Below are 24,615 nucleotides of genomic sequence, written 5' to 3'. Positions count from 1 at the left end.
GTCATGGAGATCTTTTTTGTATAGTTCTTTTGTGTATTCTTGCTACCTCTTCTTAGGTCCATACCATTTCTGTCCTTTACTGAGCCCATCTTTGCATGAAATGTTCCCTTGGTATGTCTAATTTTCTTGAAGAGATCTCTAGTCTTTCCCATTCAATTGTTTTCCTCTATTTCTTTGCATTGATCACTGGAAGACATTCTGATAGATCCTTGCTATTCTTTGGAACTCTGCATTCAAATGGGTGTATCTTTCCTTTTCTCCTTTGCTTTTCACTTCTATTCTTTTCACCCCCATCCATAGTTCATCAGGCACTCTATCTATCAGATCTAGTCCCTTAAATCTATTTCTCACTTCCACTGTATAATCATTAGGGACTTGATTTAGGTAATACCTGAATGGTGTAGTGGTTTCCCCCACTTCAATTTAAGTCTGAGTTTGGCAATAAGGAGTTCATGATCTGGGCCACAGTCAGCTCCCAGTCTTTTTTTTTTTTTTTTTGCTGAATGCATCTTTTTTCAAAATTTCTTCAGGACCGCTTACAAGCCTTCACCAACCAAACTATCCATGAGCTACTTCTAACTACTCAGGTTATCAAAAACTTCAACCCCACACAAATCCCCATGACCTTCATTGCAGCCTTTTCTTATCTTACCCCATGACACCCCTGTCCCACAGGAAGCAGTTACAGAAGACTGACCTTCAGCCCTTATCCTAAAACAAAAGGCTGGAATGATAGGGCCCACATGGGGGCTCATTGATAAGATGGCTCATTAGGTCGACCTTGTAAACAAAGAATAAATCACAGTGATCTGTGAGACTGACCAAACTGCCCAAATGGCATTCTGTTATCTCACTGGCAACTGTCTTCTCAAAGCTGTGAGACCACCAGATTCCAGACCTCCAGCTACATTACCATCCCTTCAGAGAATTTTTCACTGGTGGGGTATAAGAAGGACTCCATCAGAAAGGGGGAACGCTGATTCTCCTTAGGAGCCAGTCACCCTCGCTCTTCCTCTAATGAACTTTTTTTTTTTTTTTTGCTTGTCTGACTGCCTGGCTTGCTCTCATTTTCTCTGCACTCGCCTTAGAGCTGGCAGCCATTGTAGGGGCAGCCTCACCCTCTGCTAGAGGCTGAGAAGGGACATTGAAACAGAACCTCAATGGAACGCGGAGACAAGGAAGGTTGTTATCACAGGGGGTGATGTCTGAATCTTACGGTGGGTCCTCCCAATGGGGGCGTCCCGAAATAGGCAGGAAGGGGAGTGCCTTTTCCTAGGTCCTAGAGCGTAATCCAGGCCTGTTTCAGCCCCATTCTATGCTAGGTCGGCCCTGTATTGAATCCTTCCTATGTGAAGTCTCAGTGCACAAGCTCCATGTGATACCAGCCCACAGGTTAGACAGGCACTGGAGCTGTTTGTAGGCCAAGAGACCTAGGGAGTAGATGGAAGAATGACCCCCACTCTGCAGATGGAGAGACTGGGGAAAACCTGAGGGGCACATGGCTTGTCCAGGGCCACATCACAGATGAGGAGGAGGAGCCTGGACTGAAAGCTGCTGTGTCTTTAGAGCTCAGGCCCTGGCTGCACCCAGGCCTCCCCAAGGCTGTGGGGGGTGGGGGGGAGTGTGGGTGTCACTGTGCCTGCACAGGGACTAAGGGGGTGGGTGAACAGTCAGAGACCCAGAGGTTCCCTTGGGGAGCTTTGTGTAAGGGACCTCGGCAACGAACCCAGGAAATGATGTCACTTCCCAGCAACAGAACCCAAGAGAACCCGGAACCCAGGTATCCAGGCCTCCACAGTGGAGAGGAGCCCCCAGCCAGATTGCTTGCTGCCAAGATGTTCTGCTGTTTGCCCCTGCCCAGAGGCTGAGGCCTCAGGAGAGCTCACAGGCAGAGTGTGTGGGAACGCAGTCGATGCCGGCTCAGGGCCCCTGCCACCACCCCGAAAGGCCTCTGGCCCTTTGCCCAAAGGATCAGGAAGGTAACACAGGAGCCCCAGGCCAGGCCAGGCCACCTCTCCCATCCCACGTGGGAACACTGTGTCCTTTTCCTGTGTGTGTGGATGGGGGTTTCTCGGGGTGTGTTGGCCTAAAGCAACCCCAGGCAGATGTGGGTCAGAAGCCTGTGGGCCAGGTGTGTCCACAACCCAGGGGAGAGCTGGCTGGGTGGGATGGGGAGACTCCAGGCAGCCCCGGCTACCCAGGCTGACCTCACGCCCTCAGGGGGGTCTCCAACCTCCCGGGTGGGTGTCTGAGCAGACATGTGTCTCTGCTCATTCTGGGAGCAGAAGTTGGAGTGTGCAGAAGCAGCAGCCATACTGGCCAGGCCCAGCTCAGTAAACTCCAAGCACGGCTGGCTGACGGTCACTGTCACTGCAGAGCTTCCCACTGGATCTGGCCGATGAGGGGTCACCTCATCCACCTCCCCAAGGGAGGGGTCGGACCACCATCCCCCTGCCCATGAGGCCCAGTGCAGTTTCCAGGTGAGCGTGCCCACGGAGGGGTCAGCCCAACTGGGAATGAAGAGGAAGCAGGCCAGGCCTGAGCTACACAGGGAGGAGTCCCCCAGAGCTGGGGCTGGGCCTGGAGCAAAGGCTGGCCTGACACCACCCGTCTTTCACACTGCAGTCAGAGAAGGCATCCTATTGTGACTTCCTGGAGTGGGAATTGTCTCGAAAGTTCAGGGAAGAATTCTGTCTCCAGAGAGGCACAGGGAAAGGCTGGCCAAGGTTAATCTTTTCTTCTCTCACACCTCTAGCACCAGCCCCCAAGTTCAACCAGGCTCCACCTCCAAGACCTGTCCCTACGGAGATGGTTGCTACAGGTGCAGGACCCAGGGATCCACTGAGGGGAGATCGAGACCTGAGCCTTCCCCTCGCAAGGACACCCGGCCAGCTGGGTATTGGCCAGCACCCTGGGAAGATCAGATCTCTGTGCCTGCAGGACACCCAGCCCCAGGCACCAATGCTCCAATCCCCCAGCAAGAACCTCCACGTCCACCTACACGTGCAGTTACACCTGCCCCTGCTCGGGCTTTGGCAGGAGAACCTGAGTCAGGCAATAAGCTACCACCTCTGAAAAGACAGCCTGCCCTGGCTCCTGCCCAAGACTCACACGCTCATGATGACTGACCCACCCCTGCAGGGAGAATGGGCCCCTGCTCTGGACAGAGACCCAGAGCCCTTTCCAGTTCCATTTCTGGAAACACTGTGTCCAGGGGAGGGGTTGGTTCTGCATCCTCCATCCCTCTCTGTCCCCCCGTGGACGCCATCAACTCTCTCTCCAGCCAATGGAGATTGCGTTCCCTTCCCCGAGCTTCTTTTCATTCGGTTTTTCTGTATTTTCTTGATTTATATTGTCCTTCACAGATTTGTGGATTGTTTTAAGTGTCAATTGATAAAACTGATGTTCAGTGCTACATTTACGGAGCATTAAGGACCTTCACAATGCTGTGCGACCCTCACCACTCTCTAGTTTGGGACCCTTTCATTCTCCCTGCCCCCACCCTCCACCCCAGCAAATCCTGTATTCACCTCAAGCACTCCCTGTTCCTCCCTTGCCCCTGACAACCTTTAATCCTCTTATATCTGAGTGTCTTCGCATATCCTGGATGTCTCCAGTCAATGCCGATGAACAAAATCATAGAAAAGTTGGTTTTATTAGACTGCGCATATATTTTAAGAGTAGACTTGGGAATTCTTGTTTTTTATTTCCTTTCAGAAAGTGCAGGTGATTTCAAGATGTCATCTGCAAAAGGAGACCCTTTTGGCAAATAATCTCCAGGTAGGCATTACTGTTGTGTGACGTCTCAGCCAGAAGGGAAATGCTGAGCTCTTCCTCAGGCACAAACAAAGTCACAAAAAGAAGCCAGGAAAGAGTGGGCAAAATGAGCAGGCCAACAACTGGAAAAGCGCTGTCTCAACCTCATGAGACAAGGCTAGACAAAGACCCACCATCCTTGTGGACCAAACACACTCTTGAAAATCAGTGTACGGTAAAGAAGAGAAGCAAGCTGTGAAGTTGCAAGGAGAGGCAAAGCACATGGCCAGTGCAGCCTAGACCCACAAGTTAGACCTGAGAGTTCTAGCCTAGGAGACCCGGCCTAGAAGTTGCAAGGGGAGGCGGTGCACATGGCCTGACCACTCAGATGAGGACACACACCAAACGAAAACCCTTTGGAGACAGCAGCAACGGTCATCACCGTGGGCCGTGTCTGGACTGCTGACAGCCTTCCCTGGGCAGCCCACGAGGGAGCAGATCCCCAGCATGTCCACCAAAGAGGGCTCTGTGCAGGACCCTCAAGGGGCCTCAGGTACATCTCTTTAGGAGCAGTGGCGGATTTCAGACGGGCTCTCACTTCACTTGCGGTGCAATGGTTCCTTTCACGGTAAACGCCCACCTGGGTGACCCAAAGGCAACGTCGCAGAGGCGCCTGAGAGACTAACTCCTTTCAGCCACACACAGAGCCTGCTCCTCACTGGGATGCCTAAGGCTGTGGCTCCCAGAGGGGAGACCAGCACTCGCCCCACCCTGTGGTCAGTGCTGGAAGTGCAGGCTGCACCTCACTCCCCTTCAGTGTCCCTGTTGGCAGAACTGGGTGAATCTACTAAAGGGCAGAAATTCAAACTGAAATGCAACCAAACTTCCCACAAGGCCTCCAAAGGAGTTCAGGAGTGATGAATTGAAAACCGGAGTGGGTGACATGAATGTGAATGGAAACTTGACACTTTACACCAAATTCACTTCAAAGTTTTCTGAGACCTCTTTTCCGTGCCAACCGTCTCACAAATCGAGAAGAAAATCGAGCAGAGGCTAGGCATGAGCTTTGAGTCTTCACACACAATACAGAAAGGCAGTGCACAAAAAGGCAATCCTGCAGACTGTGTAAAATCAAAGGTTTCTGCCCTGGTAAAGACCTTATGAAAAGAAAGCAAAGGACACGTCACACACTGGCAGACAAATACTTGCAAACACACAGCTGATAATGGATTTGTCTCCAGAGAGACAAAGAACACAAACAAGGCTATTAAAATGAGGGAAAGGTCTGAAGGGACACCAGGCCAAGGAAGGTACATGGAGAGTATACTGAATGATGCCCAGCACCGAGGGCCTGAGAAACACGGTCGAGCTGCACTCCCTGAGTCCTGTGTGACCCTGACTAGGCCTGTTCAACCTGGCGGCTCAGAGAGATGGACAGGGAGGAAGGGAGGGAAATCGTTTGCATTTCCAATGCTCACAGCAGACTCTTAGAATGAGAAGGTAAGTATCAACCCCACTGCCAATGACATTGGCAAAGGAAATACCCAGGAGTCCATCTAACCCAGGAGGGAAGGACCTGTTCTCAGAAAACTCCAAGAGATGGATGAAAGAAGATGAAATCCACACGGTCCAATGGAAAGTAAGCTGAGCTCATGGACTGGAAGGATTCCTATTGGTAAAATGATGTCACACCCCCAGAGGCAATCCAGAGGGTCCATGCTATTCCTCTCAATACGCCAAGGGATGTTCTCGGGGCACCAAACCAAGGAATTCCAAAATGGGTATGGAAACACAAAGGAGCCTAAATCGTCTGTACAGTCTAAGGAAAGAAGGCCTGATAGGGGCCTACCAGGCTGCCTGATAGCCAACTAGACTGCAACACTAGGATCATCTGGACACTGTGCTGTTGGTCACACAAACATACATGCAGATCCAGATCCACACAATAGAGCTGAGAGTCCAAGAAATAAACCCAAGCTTCTACGATCAATTCCTCTACTACAAAGGAGGGGAAAATATGCAAATGGGAACACAAGAGCCTCTTCAAGAAAGGGCCATGGCAAAACTGGACGGCAGCATCTGAAGAATCGAGTTGGCTTTTGTTCTCATAGCTCGTCAAAATCAGTGGAACACGTCAACCCAAAGCCTGAAGTTATGAGTGAAAGTGAAAGTTGCTCAGCTGTGTCCGACTCTTTGCAACCCCATGGACTATACAGGCCATAGGATTCTCCAGGCTGGAATACTGGAGTGGGTGGCCTTTCCCTTCTCCAGGGGATCCTCCCAACCCGGGAATCGAACCCAGGTCTCCCACGTTGCACGTGGATTCTTCACTAGGGGAGCCACAAGGGAATTTGAAACTCCTCGAAATAAGCATGTGCCATAGGCTCCATCACATCAGGGCTCCTTAACATTTGGTGTGGGAAGCAAAAATGGGTCTCTTCAAGTAAGGGAAACAGGAAACCAAAGAACACCAGAGGGTTCCATCCAACTGAACAGCTTTGCAACGGAAAAGCTAAGCATTCACAAATCAAAAAGGTAGCAAACTGAACATGAGAGACTATTCGCAAGTGGTGTCTCTGATGAGGGGTTCATATGAAAAATAGACTAAGAACTCACACCACTCAGTGAACCAGAAACAACAGCACCACCCCTATCCCTTCCCCTCACAGCAACTCCAACCCCAATCCTTTCTCGCACTGAAAGCTAAACCCTAAAACCTAACCCGAGGCTAATAATAGACACGCATACATATATTCATAGGCATGCATCCACGGGAGAAACAGACAGAGAGAGAGGGAAAAACTGATTGACTGAATTTAGAAAGGTTAACAAAGAGACCTATCTAGTGAGAGAGACTGAACAACGTAGAGAGGAAATGAGAAGATTTCGCAGAATCTGCATGAATCAATCTCGAGATTTGAACCAATGACAGGGCCCATTCACCCTGCAAGGGGGGAAATGACCCAATGTGACGAGACTAAAACAGAGAATGCTGGGAGCCATTGTAAGGGCAGCCTCCCCCTCCCCTAGAGGCTGAGATGGGACACTTGAGCCAGAATCTCAGTGGAACAGGAGGGCGACGAAGGTTGTTGTCTATCAGAGGGGGCGATGTCTGAATCTTACTTCAGACCTCCCACTCTGGGTGGGGGGCAGTGGGGGATTTTGAAATTGTCAGGAGGGTGAGAGGACTGCCTCGTCCGAGGTCCCAGGGCCCATGCAGACCTGTTTCCGCCTCATTCTGTGCTAGGTCAGCCCTGTACTGAATCTTTCTTCTATGAAGAGTCAGTGCATGAGCTCCATGTGACACCAGCCTACGGGTTGAATAGGCACTAGTCAGTAGATGGGAGAATGACCCCCACTCTGCAGATGGAGAGACTGGGGAAACCCTGAGGGGTACATGGCTTGTCCAGGGCCACATCACTTATAAGGAGGAGGAGCCTGGTCAGAAAACGGCTGTGTCCTCAGAACTCATGCCCTGGCTGCACCCAGGCCTCCCCAAGGCTGAGGGGTGGGCGGTGTGGGTGTCACTGTGCCAGCACATGGCCTAAGGGGGTGGGTGAACAGTCAGAAACCCAGAGGTTGCCTTGAGGAGCTTTGTGTAAGGGACCTCGGCAACGAACCCGGGAAATGATGTCACTTCCTGGCAACAGAACCCAACAGAGCCCGGAACCCGGGTCTCCAGGCCTCCACAGTGGAGAGGAGCCCCCAGCCAGATCACTTGCTGCTAAGACATTCTGCTGTTTGCCCCTGCCCAGAAGCTGAGGTCTCAGGAGAGCTCACAGGCAGAGTGTGTGGGAACGCGGTCGACACCGGCTTAGGGCACCCCCCCGAGAGGTCTCTGGCCCTTTGCCCGAAGGAACGGGAAGATAACACGGGAGCCCCAGGCTGGGCCGGGCCACCTCTCCCATCCCACCCGGGTAACCCTGAGTCCTTTCCCTGTCAGTGTGGTCGGGGGTTTCTCAGGGTGTGTCAGCCTCAGGCAAGCCCAGGCGGATGTGGGTCAGAAGCCTGTGGGCCGGTTGTGGCCACACCCTGGGGGAGAGCAGGCTGGGTGGGATGGGGAGAGTCCAGGCAGCCCTGGCTGCCCAGGCTGACCTCACGCCCTCAGGGGGGTCTCCAACCACCCGGGGGGGGGGGTCTGAGCAGACATGTGTCTCTGCTCATTCTGGGAGCAGAAGTTGGAGTGGGCAGAAGCAGCAGCCATACTGGCCAGGCCCAGCTCAGTAAACTCCAAGCACGGCTGGCTGACGGTCACTGTCACTGCAGAGCTTCCCACTGGATCTGGCCGATGAGGGGTAACCCTGTCCACCTCCCCGAGGGAGGTGTCGGACCATCACCCCCTGCCCGTGAGACCCAGTGCAGTTTCCAGGTGAGCGTGCCCATGGAGGAGTCAGCCCAACTGGGAATGAAGAGGAAGCAGGCAAGGCCTCCTGCCCAGACACCACCCAGGACACACCCCAGGGACCAGTCTCAGGCTGCCACGGGGCTTGGCACACCCGGCTCCGACCCAGAGCCCCGAGAACCCCTGCCTCTGAGGCAGCAGGAGGACCTGGAGCCCAGCACAGCAGAGCACAGAGGTGAGGAGGCTGGGGCTGTGCATGTGAGTGTGTGGGGAGTGGGTGCTGAGCTACGCAGGGAGGACTCCCCTAGAGCTGGGTCTGGGCCTGGAGCAAAGGCTGGCCTCACACCACCCATCTTTCACACTGCAGTCAGAGAAAGCATACTATGCTGGGGATTCTCTGGGAAGCTGTCTGTCCTCAGATACGCACATCGCAAGGCTGGCCATGGGTAACCTTCTCTTCTCTCACAGCTCTAGCACTGGCCTCTAATTTCAAACAGACTCCACTTCCAAGTCCTGTCTCTACAGCAGTGGTTGCTACAGGTGCAGGACCCAGGGATCCACCGAGGGGAGATCAAGACCTGAGACTTCCCCTCCTAAAGACACCGGGCCTGCAGGGTACTGGCCAGCACACTGGGCATATCGGACCTCTGTGCCTGCAGGACCCCCAGCCCCAGGCACTGATGTCCCACCCCCTCAGCGAGAACATCCACCTCCACCTGCACCTGTACCTGCTCGGGCTTTGGCAGGAGAACCCGAGTCAGGGGATGAATCACCACCTCTGCAGGGAGAGCCTGCCCTGGCTCCTGCCCAAGACCCAGACTCCCAGGATGACTGACCCACCCCTGCAGGGAGAACAGGCCCCCGCTCTGGACAGAGACCCAGAGCCCTTTCTGGAAACTCTATGTCCAGGGGAATGGTTAGCTCTACAGCCTCCATCCCTGTCTGCTTCCCGTGGATGCCATCAACTTGCTCCCCACCCAGGGGAGACTGAGTTCCCTTCCCCTGAGTTTATTTTCATCTTGTTTGTGTGTAGCTTTCTTGTGCTGTTTTATTTTTTTATGGCTTTATGTATTTTTTTTCTGTTGAGTTTTTGTTAAGAAATTTTACCTTAATTGATGCAATTTGGGAATATCAAGGCCTTCACAATGCTGTATAACCGTCACCACTGTCTACATTCGGACTCTCTCATTCTATACCCCCCACTTCCCAGCAAAGCCTGGATTCATGTCAAGCACTCCCCGCTCCTCCCTCCCCCACCTGACAACATTTAGTCTTCTTTTTCTCCATTGCTTCCAATTCTTTGGGTGTCCACAATCAATGCCAATCACTGAAATGATAGAAAAATGGATTTTTTCCTGAGTGAAAGTGAAAGTTATAGTCGCTTAGTCTTGTTAGACTCTTTGCAACCCCATGGATTTTATAGTCCATGGAATTATCTAGGCCAGAATACTGGAGTGGGTGTCTTTCCCTTCTCCAGGGGATTTTTCTGACTTTCCACATATCGTAAGACTAAACTTGAGAATTCTTGTTTTCTTTCTTTTGAGGTAGCCTTTGTGTATCTGAAAGGTAGTGTAGGTACTTTCAAGATGGCATATGCAAAACGAAGGCCTTTCAGCAAATGTGCTCAGAATCTCTAGGTAGGCATTGCTGTTATAAGTGTGACATCTCAGCCAGAAGGGAGATGCTGAGTTCTTCCTCTAGCACAAACAAATTCACAGGATAAGCCAAGAAAGAGAGCTGGAAAAATGAACCACCCCAATAACCGAAAAGCGATCCTCATTGGACAAAGCTAGAGAAAACCCAACATCCTATAGCCCAAATAACCCTCTTGGAAATGAATGTTCAGTAAGGAAGAGAAGAAACATGTGAAGCTCCAAGGACAGGCCATGCCCACGGCCAGTGTAGTTTAGAGACAGTCTGATCACTAAGAGGAAGACATACGCCAGTGTAAACCCTCTGCAGACAGCAGTGATGGTCATCACCGTGGTAAGTGTTCAGTGTGGTGACAACCTTCCCCAAGCACCGCACGAGGGAGCAGACCTGGGTCTCTTTGCCCCCACACCACTCCCTCATGAAGGCAGTTCAGGTGCTTTTGGGAGTTGCCTGCCTGTCTGGCTCATCTATGAGCTGTGATCACCTCCAGGGTAGACTCCACCTTCTCCTCTCTGTTCACCGTGAACCTGCACACAGTGAGCCTTCAGAACCTTAGGAGACTCAAGCCATTCCCATTATAGCCAGAACCCTCTCCAGGCATTAAAACAGCTGTGGAGTCACTCTGGCCCAACCACTGGTCCCAGAACCCTAGAGGCTACGACAGCCTCTACAGTGTGAAGAGTGAGGTCCCTTTTTACAGAGCTTCTGGGCTGTCAGATCTGAGCTGTTGTTTCATTGTCAGCTCTGTCCTTCCTGTTACAGCCACGTGGGCCACGCTGCAGGCAAAGGAGCTCAGAAGCTGAGTTTCAAGGGAAGTATGGAAAGGACAGCAATGTATACAACGTGCTGCAAACTGAGTGACAGTCCCCACAATACATGGAAAAGGCCTGTGGTGTGCAAGTAGGGCCCCCAAGGTCCAAAGGAAGAGAGGTACTCGGGAGCAAAGGCCCTTGGCCTCTCCTGTATTAGCTCCAGATGGCAGCCCATGAACAGTAGACAGCAAATGTGGTCACATGAGGGTGACGCTGTAACTTTCTCAGAAATCAAGAGAAAGGGGTCAGTGTATGTGGGAATCTGGAGGGTGTGGTGGGGGTGGATGAAGGGAGGTGCCCTTCCTCTCTTCAGTGCAAACTGCTTTTGTAAGTCTCAAAGCTACCAGATGGCAGTTACCAAGTCGGGCCTCGACAGTATCCAGTGTGGGCTGGGTGCCATAGCCCCTGTCACATGGACAACCCACACAAGTGGCTTCCCTGAGTTCAAACGGCAGGATCTGGGGGTTCTGTCTGGGCACACACCTCCTTGCTGTAGCCAAGTTGCCTGTTTCTCTGAGTACCAGTTTCATCGTCTAGAATGAGGACATCCATTACTACCTTAGCAGGTTGCTATCTTAATCCTGTGAAGACTAATTCGGGTTATCCTAGAATTAATATCTGACCCGAAGAGATATCACCTGAATCCAGATTAAACTGGAGTCTCCCAGTGTCATCTGGCATTTCTTCCCTGAAGCCAGCCAAAACCCACACACTTGAATTTCCATGGTCTCCACTTAGCCCGTAGACAGAAAACCAGCGTGGTTCAAACAAGTTGACAAATAGCAGAGGACTCACAGGCAGACGGCTTCCCTCAAGTCTCAGGAGGAGCTCCGGGACCACAGCAGGAACCGGCGCTCTCAACCCCTGGGCTCAACAGCAACCTCACCCTCAGGCCGTCGGCTCTGCCCTAAGGGAAGCAGGAAGGTCACCAACCGTCCCAAGCAGACCTCACGCCCCTCCCACTGCTGCAGCATGACATCACCCACCCCGCCCCTTCCGGCAGAACGAGAGCGCTTCTTCCCCTTGATTCCAGCGTGAAGCCCAGCCCTGGGCCCTGATTGGGCACTGCCCTAGTCCTGAGCCAATCACAGTGGCCAGGAAGGACAGAACACACGGATTGGCCAGGTCCAGGTCATGTGACTTTTTAGGACACGTGAGAGCTGCTCACCCTGTGTCAGGGGTGGAGACAGTGTGATGCCCCAAGAACAGGGTTGAGAGTCCAGTCGCTGTGTTCTGGGCTGTGCCTGCGAATCCTCTCTACACACCACTTTGTCCTCTGCAGACAAAATGTTCATAAAACACACCTTCCCTTCCCAAGCCCTATTTCATGCACCCTCATTCAAGGGAGCAAGGCCTCCTGTTTGAAGATAGGTTTGGAGATCCTCTGCTAGCCTCTAGGCTTGCTTTTTGTGTCATATTAGAATAATTTATTCAGACAAAAAACACCTACGAGCACCATCACATGCTGTTCACGTTTTCAGGACTATTAGCTGTTCTGAGTAGAGGGTATGGCCCAGGGGCCTCCCAAAGAGAGTGAATTTTGTCCAAGGAAGCACCCGAGACACTGAATCACGGAATCACTTTCCTGTACACCTTAAACTAACAAATCATTAAAAATCAACATTTAAATTTTTTTTAAAAAAGATATTCATGCATCAAAAATTGTTCTAAAATTTGTCAAGTTTTTCTTTGAAGTGTTGGTTCTTGGTATGTGTCTAATCTTTGGTGGTGTTTTGTGAGGTAGGGATCCAACTTCCTTTCCCACTGGATACCAAATAGTCCCCATGGGCCTCCTTTCTCCATTTACATATTATGAAATATTTTTCAAAATCCGAAGTATCAAGGACTTCAGATCTTTGGTAATTTGCGGAGCACTCCAGGGGCAGGTGTCCTTTTCTGTGTCTTCTCCTCGCATTTGGCCATTGCCAATTTCTAGTATACACAAGTGCCCCAGAAAGTTCTCTGTAGTGAACCATGTATGTTTCTGTGAGGACAGAGAATGTGAGCACGGAAGAGGGACTGAGTTCATAGTGACCACTGACCATTCTGAACAACCCCAACATTAAGTCTGACTGAGACTTCCAAAGGCAAGGTCTGTATTTCTTCCTTTGGTGTCTGGATGTGCACAATAGGGTTGGTGGATTGGGACTTTGGTCTCTGGGATCAGCAGTGTAGATTAATCTAACCAGCAGATTAGACTTACAGCCTGATTTTCCATCATATTTCCACCATGTTGGCTCTCCTGAGCTGGTGTGGAGATATTTCTGATACATTTTTGCTAAAGGCCTGAAAGGTAGTCAATCCTTCTGCTTCCCATCCCCTGCCTTGTCTGTACTTCTGTCATTTTTAAAAATATAGTTCATTATCGATATTGTTAGTCCTTGTATCATACTGACAGTCAGGCACCTGTGGCTTAATAGACCTCCAACTCCTGAGAGCTCTTTGCCTGGTGGAGACATGGAGAACTCTGGGAGCAGCACCACATCACACTGGAGCCTGGACCAGAGAAAAGGTTCTTGCCAGGAAGACGCCATCCCTGCTGTGGGGGGTTCGGAGTTATCACTTCTGATTTTCCATACCCCAGTCCTTGGTTCAGGCCCCACTCTGAGTTCTGGAAAGGAGGTGGCCTCCCTCCCTGACGCATAACTAGTATCATTTTTGTCTTGGTCTTGGTCCAGCCCCTTCTGGCTGCCCAGCTCCACATTGGACCCTTGCCCACAGGATGAGGAAAGCCCAGCTCCAGAGAAGTTTAACACAAGGAGAGACTGCTGGAGACCCTCCAAACCCCTGGTCTAAATAAGCATTTCCTTTTAGTTTCACAACCCTGGGAGGAGGTACTGGTTTTGCGTCCATTTTGCAGTTGAAATGGTTGAGCCTCAGATCTTTTTGTGTGATTTGCCCAGGGTCACTCAGCAGGTTATCAAGTGAGCAGGGATTTCAACCCAGAATTCCTGTCTCAGAGTCCATGATTCTGTGCAAGTCTTTCAGCTCCTGGTTTACATTTATTTCAAGGTATTTTATTCCTTTTGATGCATTTGTAAATAGGACTGTTTTCTTCATCTCTCTCTCTGATGGTTCAAATCCTATTATCTTGATGAATTTATTAATTCTAATTGTTTTCTCATGGAGTTTTTAGGGTTTCATATAATATCATGTCATAATTGAATAGTGACAGTTTTACTTCTTCTGTTCTAATGGGGATTCCTTTTATTTCCTTTTCTTGCCTAATTGCTCTGGGTAGGACTTGCAATACTATGTTGAATAAAATTGGCAAGAGCAAACATCCTTGTACTATTCCTGATCTTTTAGGGAAAACTTTCAACTTTTTACCTCTGAGTCTGATGTTAGCTGTGGTCTTATATAGCCTTTAGTATGTTCCATGTATAAACACTTTATTGAAAGTTGGAATCATATATAGATATTACACTTAATCAAGAGCTTTTTCTGCAACAGTTAAGGTGATCATATGATTTTTATTCTTTATTTTGCTCATATGCTGTAGACATTGATTGATTTGCAGATAATGTCATTCTTAGAAATGATTCCATTTGATTATAGTGTATGATTCTTTTAATGTATTCTTGAATTTGGCTTGCTAATATTCTTTTGAGGATTTTTGCATCCATTTACACCACGGTCAGGCTTCTCTGGTGGTTCAGATGTTAGAGAATCTGCTTACAATGTGGGAGACCCAGGTTTGATCCCTGTGTCAAGAAGGTCCCCTGGAGAAAAGAATGGCCACCCTCTCCAGTATTCTTGCCCAAAGAATTGTGTGGACAGAGAAGCCTGGCAGGATACAGTCCGTGGGTCACAAACAATCAGACATGACTAAGACTAACACACACAACAGTCCCTCTTGACAGTCTTTAAATTTAAAATGTTATTTCAGTGAAAAAGTATAGTCAAAGGAAAAATTACACAAGTAAACGAGTCCTTAGAAGCAAATGACCATAAGGCATAACAAATGAAAAAAATATTCCAAGTAATGACTTTTCATAAGACTTTTAGATCTTCAGAGGAATTCTCTTTAAACTGAATTTAATGTGAAAGCTCTATATTTAACTATAAGCCTATTTGGTATTATATTTCTAGACTGAGATACAAAATTTTCTAATTTATATAAGATATTAAGGAATAGTGTGTAGCCATTAAAATCATATTTTCAAAGCCTTTAAGGAATGAATAAGCACTAATACATAGTGGAAAAGTAGCTAGGAATAGAGGATGATCCCATATAGTTTAGATGACAGTACAGACTTATTGAGTAAGAGTTTTCAAATGTATTTATTTTTAGTTGAGGAATAACTGCTTTACAATGTTTAGTTGCTTTCCCTCATACAACAACATGAATCAGTTCTAAGTATATATATATTTATATATATGTGCATATATATGTATGTGTGTGTGATATATATATATATATATCTCCCCTCTTTGGTGAGCCTCCCTCCCACCTCCCAGCATCCCACCCTTCTAGGTCATCACACTGTGATGGTCATAGCACTGTGTTGGGCTCCCTATATATATAGCAACTTCCCACTAGCTAGGTATTTTACATATATAGTGGCTATTTTTCCATGCTATTCTCTCAATTTGTCCCACCCTCTCCAACCCCAGATGGGCAGACAAGTCTTTCCTCTGCATCTGTGTATCTATTTCTGCCTTCCAAAAAAGTTCACCAGTACCATTTTTCAAGATTCCGTTTGTATGCATTAATATATGATATTTGTTTATCTCTTTCTGACTTATTTCAGTCTGTATCAAAGGCTCTAGATTCATCCACTTCAGTTAAACTTACTTGTATTTGATCCTTTTCAGGGCTCAGTAATATTCCATTGTGTATATGTTCCACAACTTCTTCATCCAAGCATCTGTCGATGGACGTCTTGGTTGCTTCCATGTCCTGGCTGTGTAAATAATGCTGAAATGAACATTGGGGTACATATGTCTTTTTTCAATTATTTTTATCTCAGAATATATATTCAGGAGGGGATTGTTTGGTCATATGATAGTTTTAGTTCTAGTTTTTAAAGAAACCTCCATAGTGTTCTCCATAGTGGCTGTATCCATTCGTATTCCCTCCAACAGTGCAAGAGGCTTCTTTTTTTCCCGTTTCCTGTCCAGCATTTATTGTTTGTAGAATTTTTGATGATGGCCATTCTGACTGGTGTGACATGATACCTCATGTAGTTTTGATTTGCATTTCTTTAATAACGAGCAGTGTTGATCAGGAGAAGGAAATGGCAACCCACTCCAGTATTCTTGCCTTGAGAGTCCCAGGGACAGAGGAGCCTGGTGGGCTGCCGTCTATGGGGTCGCATAGAGTCAGACACGACTGAGGAGACTTAGCAGCAGCCGCAGAAGCAGTGTTAATCATCTTCTCATATGCTTGTTGGCCTTCTTAATGTCTTCTCTGAAGAAATGTCTGTTTAAGGATTCTGCTTATTTCTTAATTGGTTGTTTGTTTTTCTGATATTGAACTGTATGCTCCACCTAGAAACTTTGTTGATTGCTCATTTTTCAGTTGCTTCATTTGCAATTATTTTCTCCCATACTGAGGGTTGTTTTTTCATCTTGTTTATAGTTTTCTTTGCTGTTTAAATACATTGAAGTTTAGCTAGATGCTAAACCTTTGTCTATTTTTATTTCAGTACCTCTAGGTGGTGGGTCAAAGCAGATCTTACTTTGATATATGACAAAGAGCATTCTGCCCCTGTTTTCCTCTAAGGTTTTATAGTTTCTGGACTTACATTTAGGTCTTTAATCAATTTTGCATCTATTTTAGTGTATAGGACTAAGAAGTGTTCTAATTTCATTCTTGTACATGTAGCTGTCCAGTTTCCCCAGCACCACTTATTGAAGAGGTTCTCTTTTCTGTCTTTTATCCATTGTATATTCTTGTCTCCTTTGTGAAAGAAAAGGTGCCTATAGGTGCATGAGTTTATCTCTCAGCTTTGTGTCTTGTTCATTTGGTTTATCTTTCTGTTCTTGTGCCGGTAACATACTGTCTTGATGACTCTAGCCTTGTAGTATAGTTTGAAGTCCGAAAAGTTGAAACTTCTAGTTCCACTTTTCTTTCTCAAGGTTTCTTTGGCCATTAGGGGTATTTTTTCCCATGCAAATTAAAAAATTATATGTTCTAGTTCTTGGAGAAATGTCATTGGTAATTTGATAAGGATGAATGGAATCTGCAGATTGCTTTGGGTATTATAGTCATTTTCACAATATTGATTCTTCCAGTTCAAGAACATCATATACCTTTCTGTTTGTGTCATCTTTGATATCTTTCTTCATACAGCATTTCTGTTTGCATACACATTTTTTGTCTCTTAAGGTAGGTTTATTCCAAGATATTTTATTCTTCTTGCAGTTGTGAATGGTATTGTTTTCTTAACTTCTCTTTCTGATTTTTCATTGGTGTTATATAGGAATGCAAAGGATTTCTGAGTATTAATTATGTGTCCTGTGCTTAACTAGATTCACTGATTAGCTCTTATAATTCTCTGGTTCTATCTTTAGGAGTTTTATGTATAGAAACAGGTCATCTGCAAACATAAGGGGTTTACTTCTTGTTTTATAATCTGGATCATTTGTATTTCTTTTTCTTGTCTGATTGCTCTGGCTATGACTAAGAAAACTATATTGTATATTAGCAGTGAGAGTGGGCACCCTTATCTGGTTCCTGATCTTAGAGGAAATACTTTCAGGTTTTCACCATCAAGAATAATGTTTGCTGTGAGATTGTCATATATGACCTTTATTATGTTGAGGTAGGCTCTTTCTATGCCCATTTTCTGGAAAGTTTTTTTTTTTTATCATAAATTGGTATTTAATTTTGTCAAAAAGATTTTTCTGCATCTTTTGAGATTATCATATGATTTTTTATCTTTCAATTTGTTAATATAGTGTCTCATATTGTTTGATTTGCATATAGGGAAAAGTTTTCACACCCCTGGGATAAATTCCTCTTGAACTTGGTGTATGATCCTTCTAATGTCATTGTTTTTTTTTTTTTTCCTTCTGGTGTTTTGTTCAAGATTTTTGCATCTATGTTCATCAGTGATACTGTCTGGTTATTTTCTTTTCTGTGTGGTATTTTTGTTGGCTTTGGTATCACGGTGATGGTGGCCTCACAGAACGAGTTTGGGAGTGTCCCCCAGGCTGCAGTTTTCGAAAGACTTTGATCAGGGTGTGTGTTAGCTCGTCTCTAAACCTTTGATAACATTCTCCTATGAAGCTCTGAGATTTTATTCATTGGAGGCTTTGGATTACAGTTAGAAGTGGTTGTTATTAATTATTGATACATAGAGCTTGTGATGGGTGTTAGTAACAGGCTCACTCCCAAGGAAAACGAGGTTCAATTTCCACTTCTCATCCTAAAAAAGGCACTTTGTCTTCAAAAGGAACATATTTAATCATAAAAATAAGGACAGCTTTATCTGCATGCCACCCATGAGTTGTGATATACTGATCACATATTGCGGAGAAGGCAATGGCACCCCACTCCAGTACTCTTGCCTGGAAAACCCCATGGACGGAGGAGCCTGGTAGGCTGCAGACCATGGGGTCGCAAAGAGTCGGACACGACTGAGCGACTTCACTTTCATTTTTCACTTTCATGCATTGGAGAAGGAAATGGCAACCCACTCCAGTGTTCTTGCCTGGAGAATCCCAGGGATGGGGGAGCCTGGTGGGCTGCCTGTATGGGGTCATACAGAGTCGGACATGACTGAAGTGACTTAGCAGCAGCAGCAGTAGCAGCAGCAGCGGATCACATATTGAAATGATAATATTTTTTTGTATACTAGATTAAAATATAATTTGAAAATTAATTTCATCTTCTTCTTTTTGCTTTTTAAATGTGGCTACTAGAAAACTTAAGGTTTTACATGGAACTTTAATTTGTAGTCCACATTACACTGCATGGGCAGCTTTGGCTTATAACAGAAGCCAAGTCAAGGTGACCTAATGACTATCAGGCTGGGAGCTGGGCACATCTTTGCCCAGACAGAGTTAGACTGTCCCCCTTAGAGGCATGTGTGATTGAACTGGTTGTGGGCATACAGAATCCTTGAATGTAGTTTGTTTTCACAAAATTTTCATTGTTTGCTTTTTTCGGTTCTGACCAAATCTTGGTGGGTTTTGATTGGTGACAGAACAAACAGGACTGTTAGCTATATTTCCTGTTAAGTGTATTTGAGCTGGGGCTTCCCAGGTGACTCTAGTGGTAAAGAACCCACCTTCCAATGTAGGAGACCTAAGAGACTCAGGTTTGATCCCTGGGTCGGGAAGATCCTCTGGAGGAGGGCATGGCAACTCACTCTGATATTCTTGCCTGGAGAATCCATGGACAGAGAAGCCTGATGGGCTGCAGTCCATGGGGTCATACATCAGACATGACTGAAGCGACTGAGCACACGTGTATTTGCAGTTGAATTATGACAGAAAATTGAGACACATCAGTGAAGGCAGAATGGGGGTGGAAAGAGGATGAGTTGAGAAGCGTTCTGATTTCTGGAAGCTGTACCGTGTTGTCCTTTTTTCCTCTTCTTTTTCTTCCTTTGGTTTTAAGATTGCATGTTGGTGGTAGCAGGACAACACTGACTGCATTTGCTAGAAGCAGATGTCCTCGTTAATTTAGATTTTAGAGACCAAAATTAAGGAGGGTGTGCTATGCAGTATGGAAGAGGAAAATGGATATTTCTTCAGCCAAGTTCAATCTCTGAAAGTCTCCTGACTTCTGAAAAGTATTTACAGAACTAAATTCTTGGAAGAGGGACATCTTTTCATAACTGCCAATATGTTAGAATTTCATAGTCTAGAACTAGAATTAAATTCTCTTTGATCATTCACTGCCTTCTTCCTCATATTCCATAACCTTCCGAAGTTTGGGGAAAGTCAAGAAACCTTAGTGAGAGCAAAGTAAATAAAAATTCAAGAGCATGTGGAGTCCAAGGGCTTGGTCTAAGTTTAAATAACCTCACCACTACACAGTTCCATTTACAATTCTAAGACAACTGCATCAACCCAGAGAGTCAGCTCTTGCTGCAGGATCCACCTTCTGTCCATTTCCACTTTTCCAAGTGGTCTCACTACCCACTTATCATATTGCCACCAAGGTGTCCCCCAGGTATCTTGTCACCAGGTTGAGGAAATGACCACCAAACTGTCAGGCCAGTGGAAAGTTGCTGCCACTCACCTTAGCAGCTGGCAGTCTGGTGAATCTGGTGATAATTTCACTAACCCTCAGGCCTCGCTGACCCTAGGTCTTCTCATTGGCATTGCTGTTGTTAATTTGAGGACTTCTGTAGGACGCATATGACACATGGCTCTTCAGTAAGAGGAGCTGATGTCCTTGGCTGGCAGGATGATTCACGGGGCTGTGTGCCAGGTTCCATTTACTGAGAAGGAGAATACTTCACTTCCAAGAAGTCTTGAGCTCTCAGACCCAAAGGAGACAGACCAAGACTGTAGAAATGGTGGTAGGTGATGAGCAGGAAAACTGTGTGAGAAGGTGTTTCTACTGGCTGTGTCCTGTTTCTGGTGGGTAGTCCAGGCTCATTTAGAGAGGGAAGAGTCAGACGCAACTGAGGAACTGAACTAAACTTAACTGGGGCAATTGAATCTGGCTTAGAGTTCTGCCGGGTGAAGCTGGAGATTTGCCAGAGGCTCATCCCATGGAGAAGGGAATTGCAACCCACTCCAGTTTCTTGCCTAGAGAGTTCCATGGATAGAGGAGCCTGGCAGGCTACAGTCCATGGGTTCACAGAGAGTCGAATACAACGGAGCGTCTACCACCACCACCACCACCATCATACACGGTCATTGGTCTTTGTCCAAGACCAACAGGGCTAACTCCCCTCAGCCCCTGGTACCCTTATCTACTTTGTCTTTGCAGTAGACTTACATGGACACTTCATAGTGGAATAATAGAGTATCTGTCCTTTTGTGTCTGGCTTGTTCACTTAGCATAGTGACTTCAAATTTTACTCACTTTGCAGCACATGTCAGAATTTCCTTAGTTGTTAATAATATGTAGGTTCAACATCATGTATCATCAGGGAATTACAGATTAAAATTATGATACATCACACTACAACTATTAGGACTGCTAAACTACAAATATATATAAAACCAATCACTGGAGGGTGAGCAACAATAGGAACTATTCCTCATTGCTGGTGGAATGCATTCTGAGGCAGTTTGGCAGTTTTCCCCAAAGCTAAATAAGTCTCACCTTGGGATCTGACAATCGTGCTTTCAGTGTCTAGGAAACTGCTCTGAAAATCTATATCCAAATGCAAACAAGGATGCAATTATGCATAGCAGTTCTGTTCATAATGACTGTAAATTTTAAGAAATCATGATATCCTTCAGTAGATGAATGTGTAGGTAAATTGGGTTACATCGATGTCAAGGGGAGCAGAACATGCAGCCCTAAAATATGTCTCTTTGACATATTTTGCTCTGTTTAATTCAGTAAAAAAGAAAAGAAAAGAAAAGCCGAGTAGAAGTTGCCCTTTTTTCTTTTTAAGATTTATTAATTTATATTTTGCCGTGCTGGGTCTTCATTGCTTCGAGAGGGCTTTCTCCAGTTTTGGTGAGTGGGGCCTGCTCTCATTGCAGAGCATGGTGTCTAGGTGTGCAGGCTTCAGGAGTTGTGGTGCATGTGTTTAGTAGTTGTGACTCCCAGGCTCCAGAGTGCTGGCTCAGTAGTTGTGGTGGATGAGTTTAGCTGCTCTGAGGCATGTGAGATACTCCTGGACCAAGAATCAAACCCTATCCCATGCATTAGCAGACAGATCCTTAACCAGTAGAACACCAGGGGAGCCCAAGGTTGCCCTTTTGTGAGTTACATTTACGTTTATTAGGGAAGTCTCTGTTTGTAAGGGGATGTCCCTCTTTGCACCTGAAATAGAAGGATAGTTACATCTCAAGGAACTCTTATCAGTGAAGAGGTCCCCATGTAAATATGCAGAGAATCATGTGATTGTTTACTGTGCTTTCCACGATAACCTGCCATAACTGGCCTCCCCTTTTCCCCCAAGGTCTTCCATATGTTTTTAGCTGAAAACAGTATTTAAGGTGATGGCTTTGGTCACTGCAGAAAGTGACTCAGTTTTCCTTGTCATCTCCCCTGTATGCAAGAGGTATACATGTTATAAAACTTCTGTTTCTCTTCTGATAATTTGGCAAAGAGTTGGACATGACTGAACGACTGAACTGAACTGAACTGATGGAGAAGGAAGGCTCAACCAAGAACCAAAGGGGCAGAGGGAAATTGTTTTTCCTCCTATACACACACAAAGGAATAATACTCAACAGTTAACAGGAGTGAAACATGAACCCTTGAATGACAGGGATAAATGTTAGATGCCAATGGCTAAGTGAAAGAATCCAGTATGATTCCATTGATGACATTCTTGTAAAGGCAAAGCTGCAGAGATGTTAAAACACATCATGGGGTGGGGAATTTGAAGTGATCCTTTAGATCAGTTCAGTTCAGTTCTGTCAGTCATGTTGGACTCTGCAACCCCATGGACCACAGCACACCAGGCCTCCCTGTCCATCACCAACATCCACAGTTTACTCAAACTCACGTCCATTGAGTCAGTGGTGCCATCCAACCATTTCATCCTCTGTCGTGCCCTTCTCCTCCTGCCTTCAATCTTTCCCAGGATCAGGGCCTTTTCAAATGAGTCAGTTCTTCGCATCAGGTGGCCAAAATTTTGGAGTTTCAGCTTCAGCATCAGTCCTTCCAATGAATATTCAGGACTGATCTCCTGTAGGATGGACTGGTTGGATCTCCTTGCAGTCCAAGGGACTCTTGAGAGTCTTCTCTAACACCACAGTTCAAAACCATCAATTCTTCAGCACTCAGCTTTCCTTATAGTCCAACTCTCACATCCATATATGACTACTGGAAAAACCATAGCTTTGACTAGACAGACCTTTGTTGGCAAAGTAATGTTTCTGCTTTTTAATATGCTGTCCAGATGGTCATAACTTTTTTCCAAGTACCAAGCATCTTTTCATTTCATGGCTGCAATCGCCATCTGCAGTGATTTTGGAGCCCCCAAAAATAAAGTCTGACACTGTTTCCACAGTTTTCCCATCTATTTGCCATGAAGTGATGGGACCAGATGCCATGATCTTCGTTTTCTGAATGTTGAGCTTTAAGCCAACTTTTTCACTCTCCTCTTTCACTTTCATCAAGAGGTTCTTTAGTTCTTCTTTGCTTTCTGCCATAAGGGTGTTGTAATCGGCATATCTGGGGTTATTCATATTTCTCCCAGCAATCTTAATACCAGCTTGTGCTTCATCCAGCCTAGCATTTCTCATGATGTACTCTGCATATGTTAAATAAGCAGGGTGACAATATAAAGCCTTGATGTACTCCTTTCCCTATTTGAAACCAGTCTGTTGTTCCATGTCCAGTTCTAATTGTTGCTTCCTGACATGCATACAGACTTAAGATATCCTTTAGGTGGATTCCTGTTAGTATGCATTTGATAAGCATACCAATTTTATAGTCCAAGGGATCAATCATCATCTATTCAAATTTACTTATTTAGACTATAAGAGTTTCATAGAATAGAATTCCAAATATGACAGACTCTAACTGTATTAGAAATGCATGGAAAAACCTCACAGTAGGGGATAGGGCAAAAGATGCTGACCTAAGTGAACTTTAGCAATGAACAGACTCTCTAGACTAAAGGCAAAATGGACCATACATAAGCAGTAGGCTTTGTTTTATGGAGTCCTTTCCAGAGTTTGAAAGTGAAAGTCACTCAGTCATGTCCAACTCTTTGTAGCTCCTTGGACTGTATAGTCCATGGAACTCTCCAGGCCAGAATACTGGAGTGGGTAGTCTTTCCCTCCTCCAAGGGATCTTCCCAACCCAGGGATCAAACCCATGTCTCCCGCATTGCAGGTGAGTTCTTTACCAGCTGAGCCGCAAGGGAAGTGTAGTAGCTAACAATTCTGAAACCACTGTTTATGTAATCTGGAAAGGTACAATGCACAGATAAGTGGCAGATAGTGGGAGCCTGGTTCCTCACTGTGGGAATGGAAGTTACAGAGAAGCAAAGGGACATAAGATATATAGATAAGCCCTCCACATCCTGGATCTAGACTTCCTGGGAGGATGGTGTGGGGAGTTGACTGCCTGGGGAAATGCACAGATCTCAATACCTGGAATGCCATGCAAATGTAGTAACCTCACACCCCATCCTTCCACCCACACTAGCTGGAAATGAAGCAGAAGAGAGATAGGCCCCAGACAGAAAACCTGGAGTCTCTACTATGTGGATATATACTACAAGATGAAGACAATAGCAGGAGGAAATAGGACCCAATCCCTGTCCAAATAACAGATAAAAGACCATAGAGTTCTCATTCTCAAGGTCAAGGAGATCTTTTCCACTACACATGTGGAGAAAGTTCCCAAGGGTCAAAGGGCGAGTGGGCCCCACTCTACGGTCAGTAAGTGACATCAACTACCCTTAGGCTTCCTTGCTAGAACCTGACTTGGCTAAGTGATGCACACACATGGGAAGGATCCTGAGATAAACCAAATACGGACTCAGAACCAGACAAAGCAAGATGATTGATCAGAAAACCTGAAAAAAACACTGCATATAAGTGATTTAAGCCACTACAATGGTGAAACCTCTTTCAGAGTGCACAGTTTTGTCTATTCACACATACCATTTTTTGACTTAATAAACACTTTACTTGTTTCAATACTTTCTGCTTCTTTGTGGAAATTCATGGCCTTGTCACTGACCACTGGTCTAGTGGTTAGGATTCAACTCTTTCACTGCCATTGCCTGACTTCTGTCTCTGGTTGGGAACAGAAACCCTAATTCAGGCAATGCTGGTCAAGGCTTCCCAAGATCAGAAACACTCAGACTCTTATAGATATGCTCATGTCCAGGCAGATAAAGGAGTACGAGGGTCCTTCTACCCCAAAACCATCCCGAATCCAGGCCCTGGGGGGTGAATCAGGATGGGGCTATCTGGGCCTCTGATCAGCAGGTGAAAAGA

At 46.3% G+C, this 24,615-nt stretch overlaps 1 protein-coding gene, 1 long non-coding RNA gene and 1 pseudogene across 3 annotated transcripts in view; 2 read left to right on the top strand and 1 right to left on the bottom strand.

Annotated features, from left to right (window-relative positions):
- The window catches only part of LOC147365590 (uncharacterized), a 35,780-nt pseudogene extending 32,363 nt beyond the window's left edge, over nt 1–3,417 (top strand). The window contains exon 5 of the transcript XR_015132559.1: nt 2,626–3,417. The product of XR_015132559.1 is annotated as an uncharacterized LOC147365590 (transcript). The remainder of the gene's footprint in view (nt 1–2,625) is intronic.
- A 1,179-nt stretch (nt 3,418–4,596) lies between these two features.
- Nucleotides 4,597–9,219, top strand: LOC147365589 (uncharacterized). The gene is made up of 2 exons (XM_086316797.1): nt 4,597–8,333; nt 8,567–9,219. Exons 1-2 carry the CDS (start codon nt 8,045–8,047, stop codon nt 9,193–9,195), a joined length of 918 nt encoding a protein of 305 aa, XP_086172923.1. The 5' UTR covers nt 4,597–8,044; the 3' UTR covers nt 9,196–9,219.
- On the bottom strand, nt 9,129–11,611 carry LOC147365588 (uncharacterized). The gene is made up of 2 exons (XR_015132581.1): nt 11,359–11,611; nt 9,129–9,425 (listed from the first exon to the last, which is right to left on the bottom strand). It is a non-coding gene; the product is annotated as an uncharacterized LOC147365588 (long non-coding RNA).
- Nucleotides 11,612–24,615: the final 13,004 nt, after the last annotated feature.

The sequence above is a fragment of the Bos grunniens genome, chromosome 9 (assembly GCF_055505025.1).
Source record: "Bos grunniens cultivar Pamir isolate PY7600 chromosome 9, Bosgru_T2T1.0, whole genome shotgun sequence".
In the NCBI taxonomy this organism is placed as follows: domain Eukaryota; kingdom Metazoa; phylum Chordata; class Mammalia; order Artiodactyla; family Bovidae; genus Bos; species Bos grunniens.
The sequence above is the reverse complement of the archived record's forward strand: the minus strand, read 5'-3'. Positions and strand labels throughout refer to the sequence as shown.

Excerpts from the sequence above, each read along its gene's own strand:
- LOC147365589 (XM_086316797.1), top strand. The coding sequence starts at position 8,045 with ATGAGGGGTAACCCTGTCCACCTCCCCGAGGGAGGTGTCGGACCATCA. Across the intron at positions 8,334-8,566 it reads CAGCACAGCAGAGCACAGAG|CTCTAGCACTGGCCTCTAAT; the intron begins GTGAGGAGGCTG and ends CTTCTCTCACAG.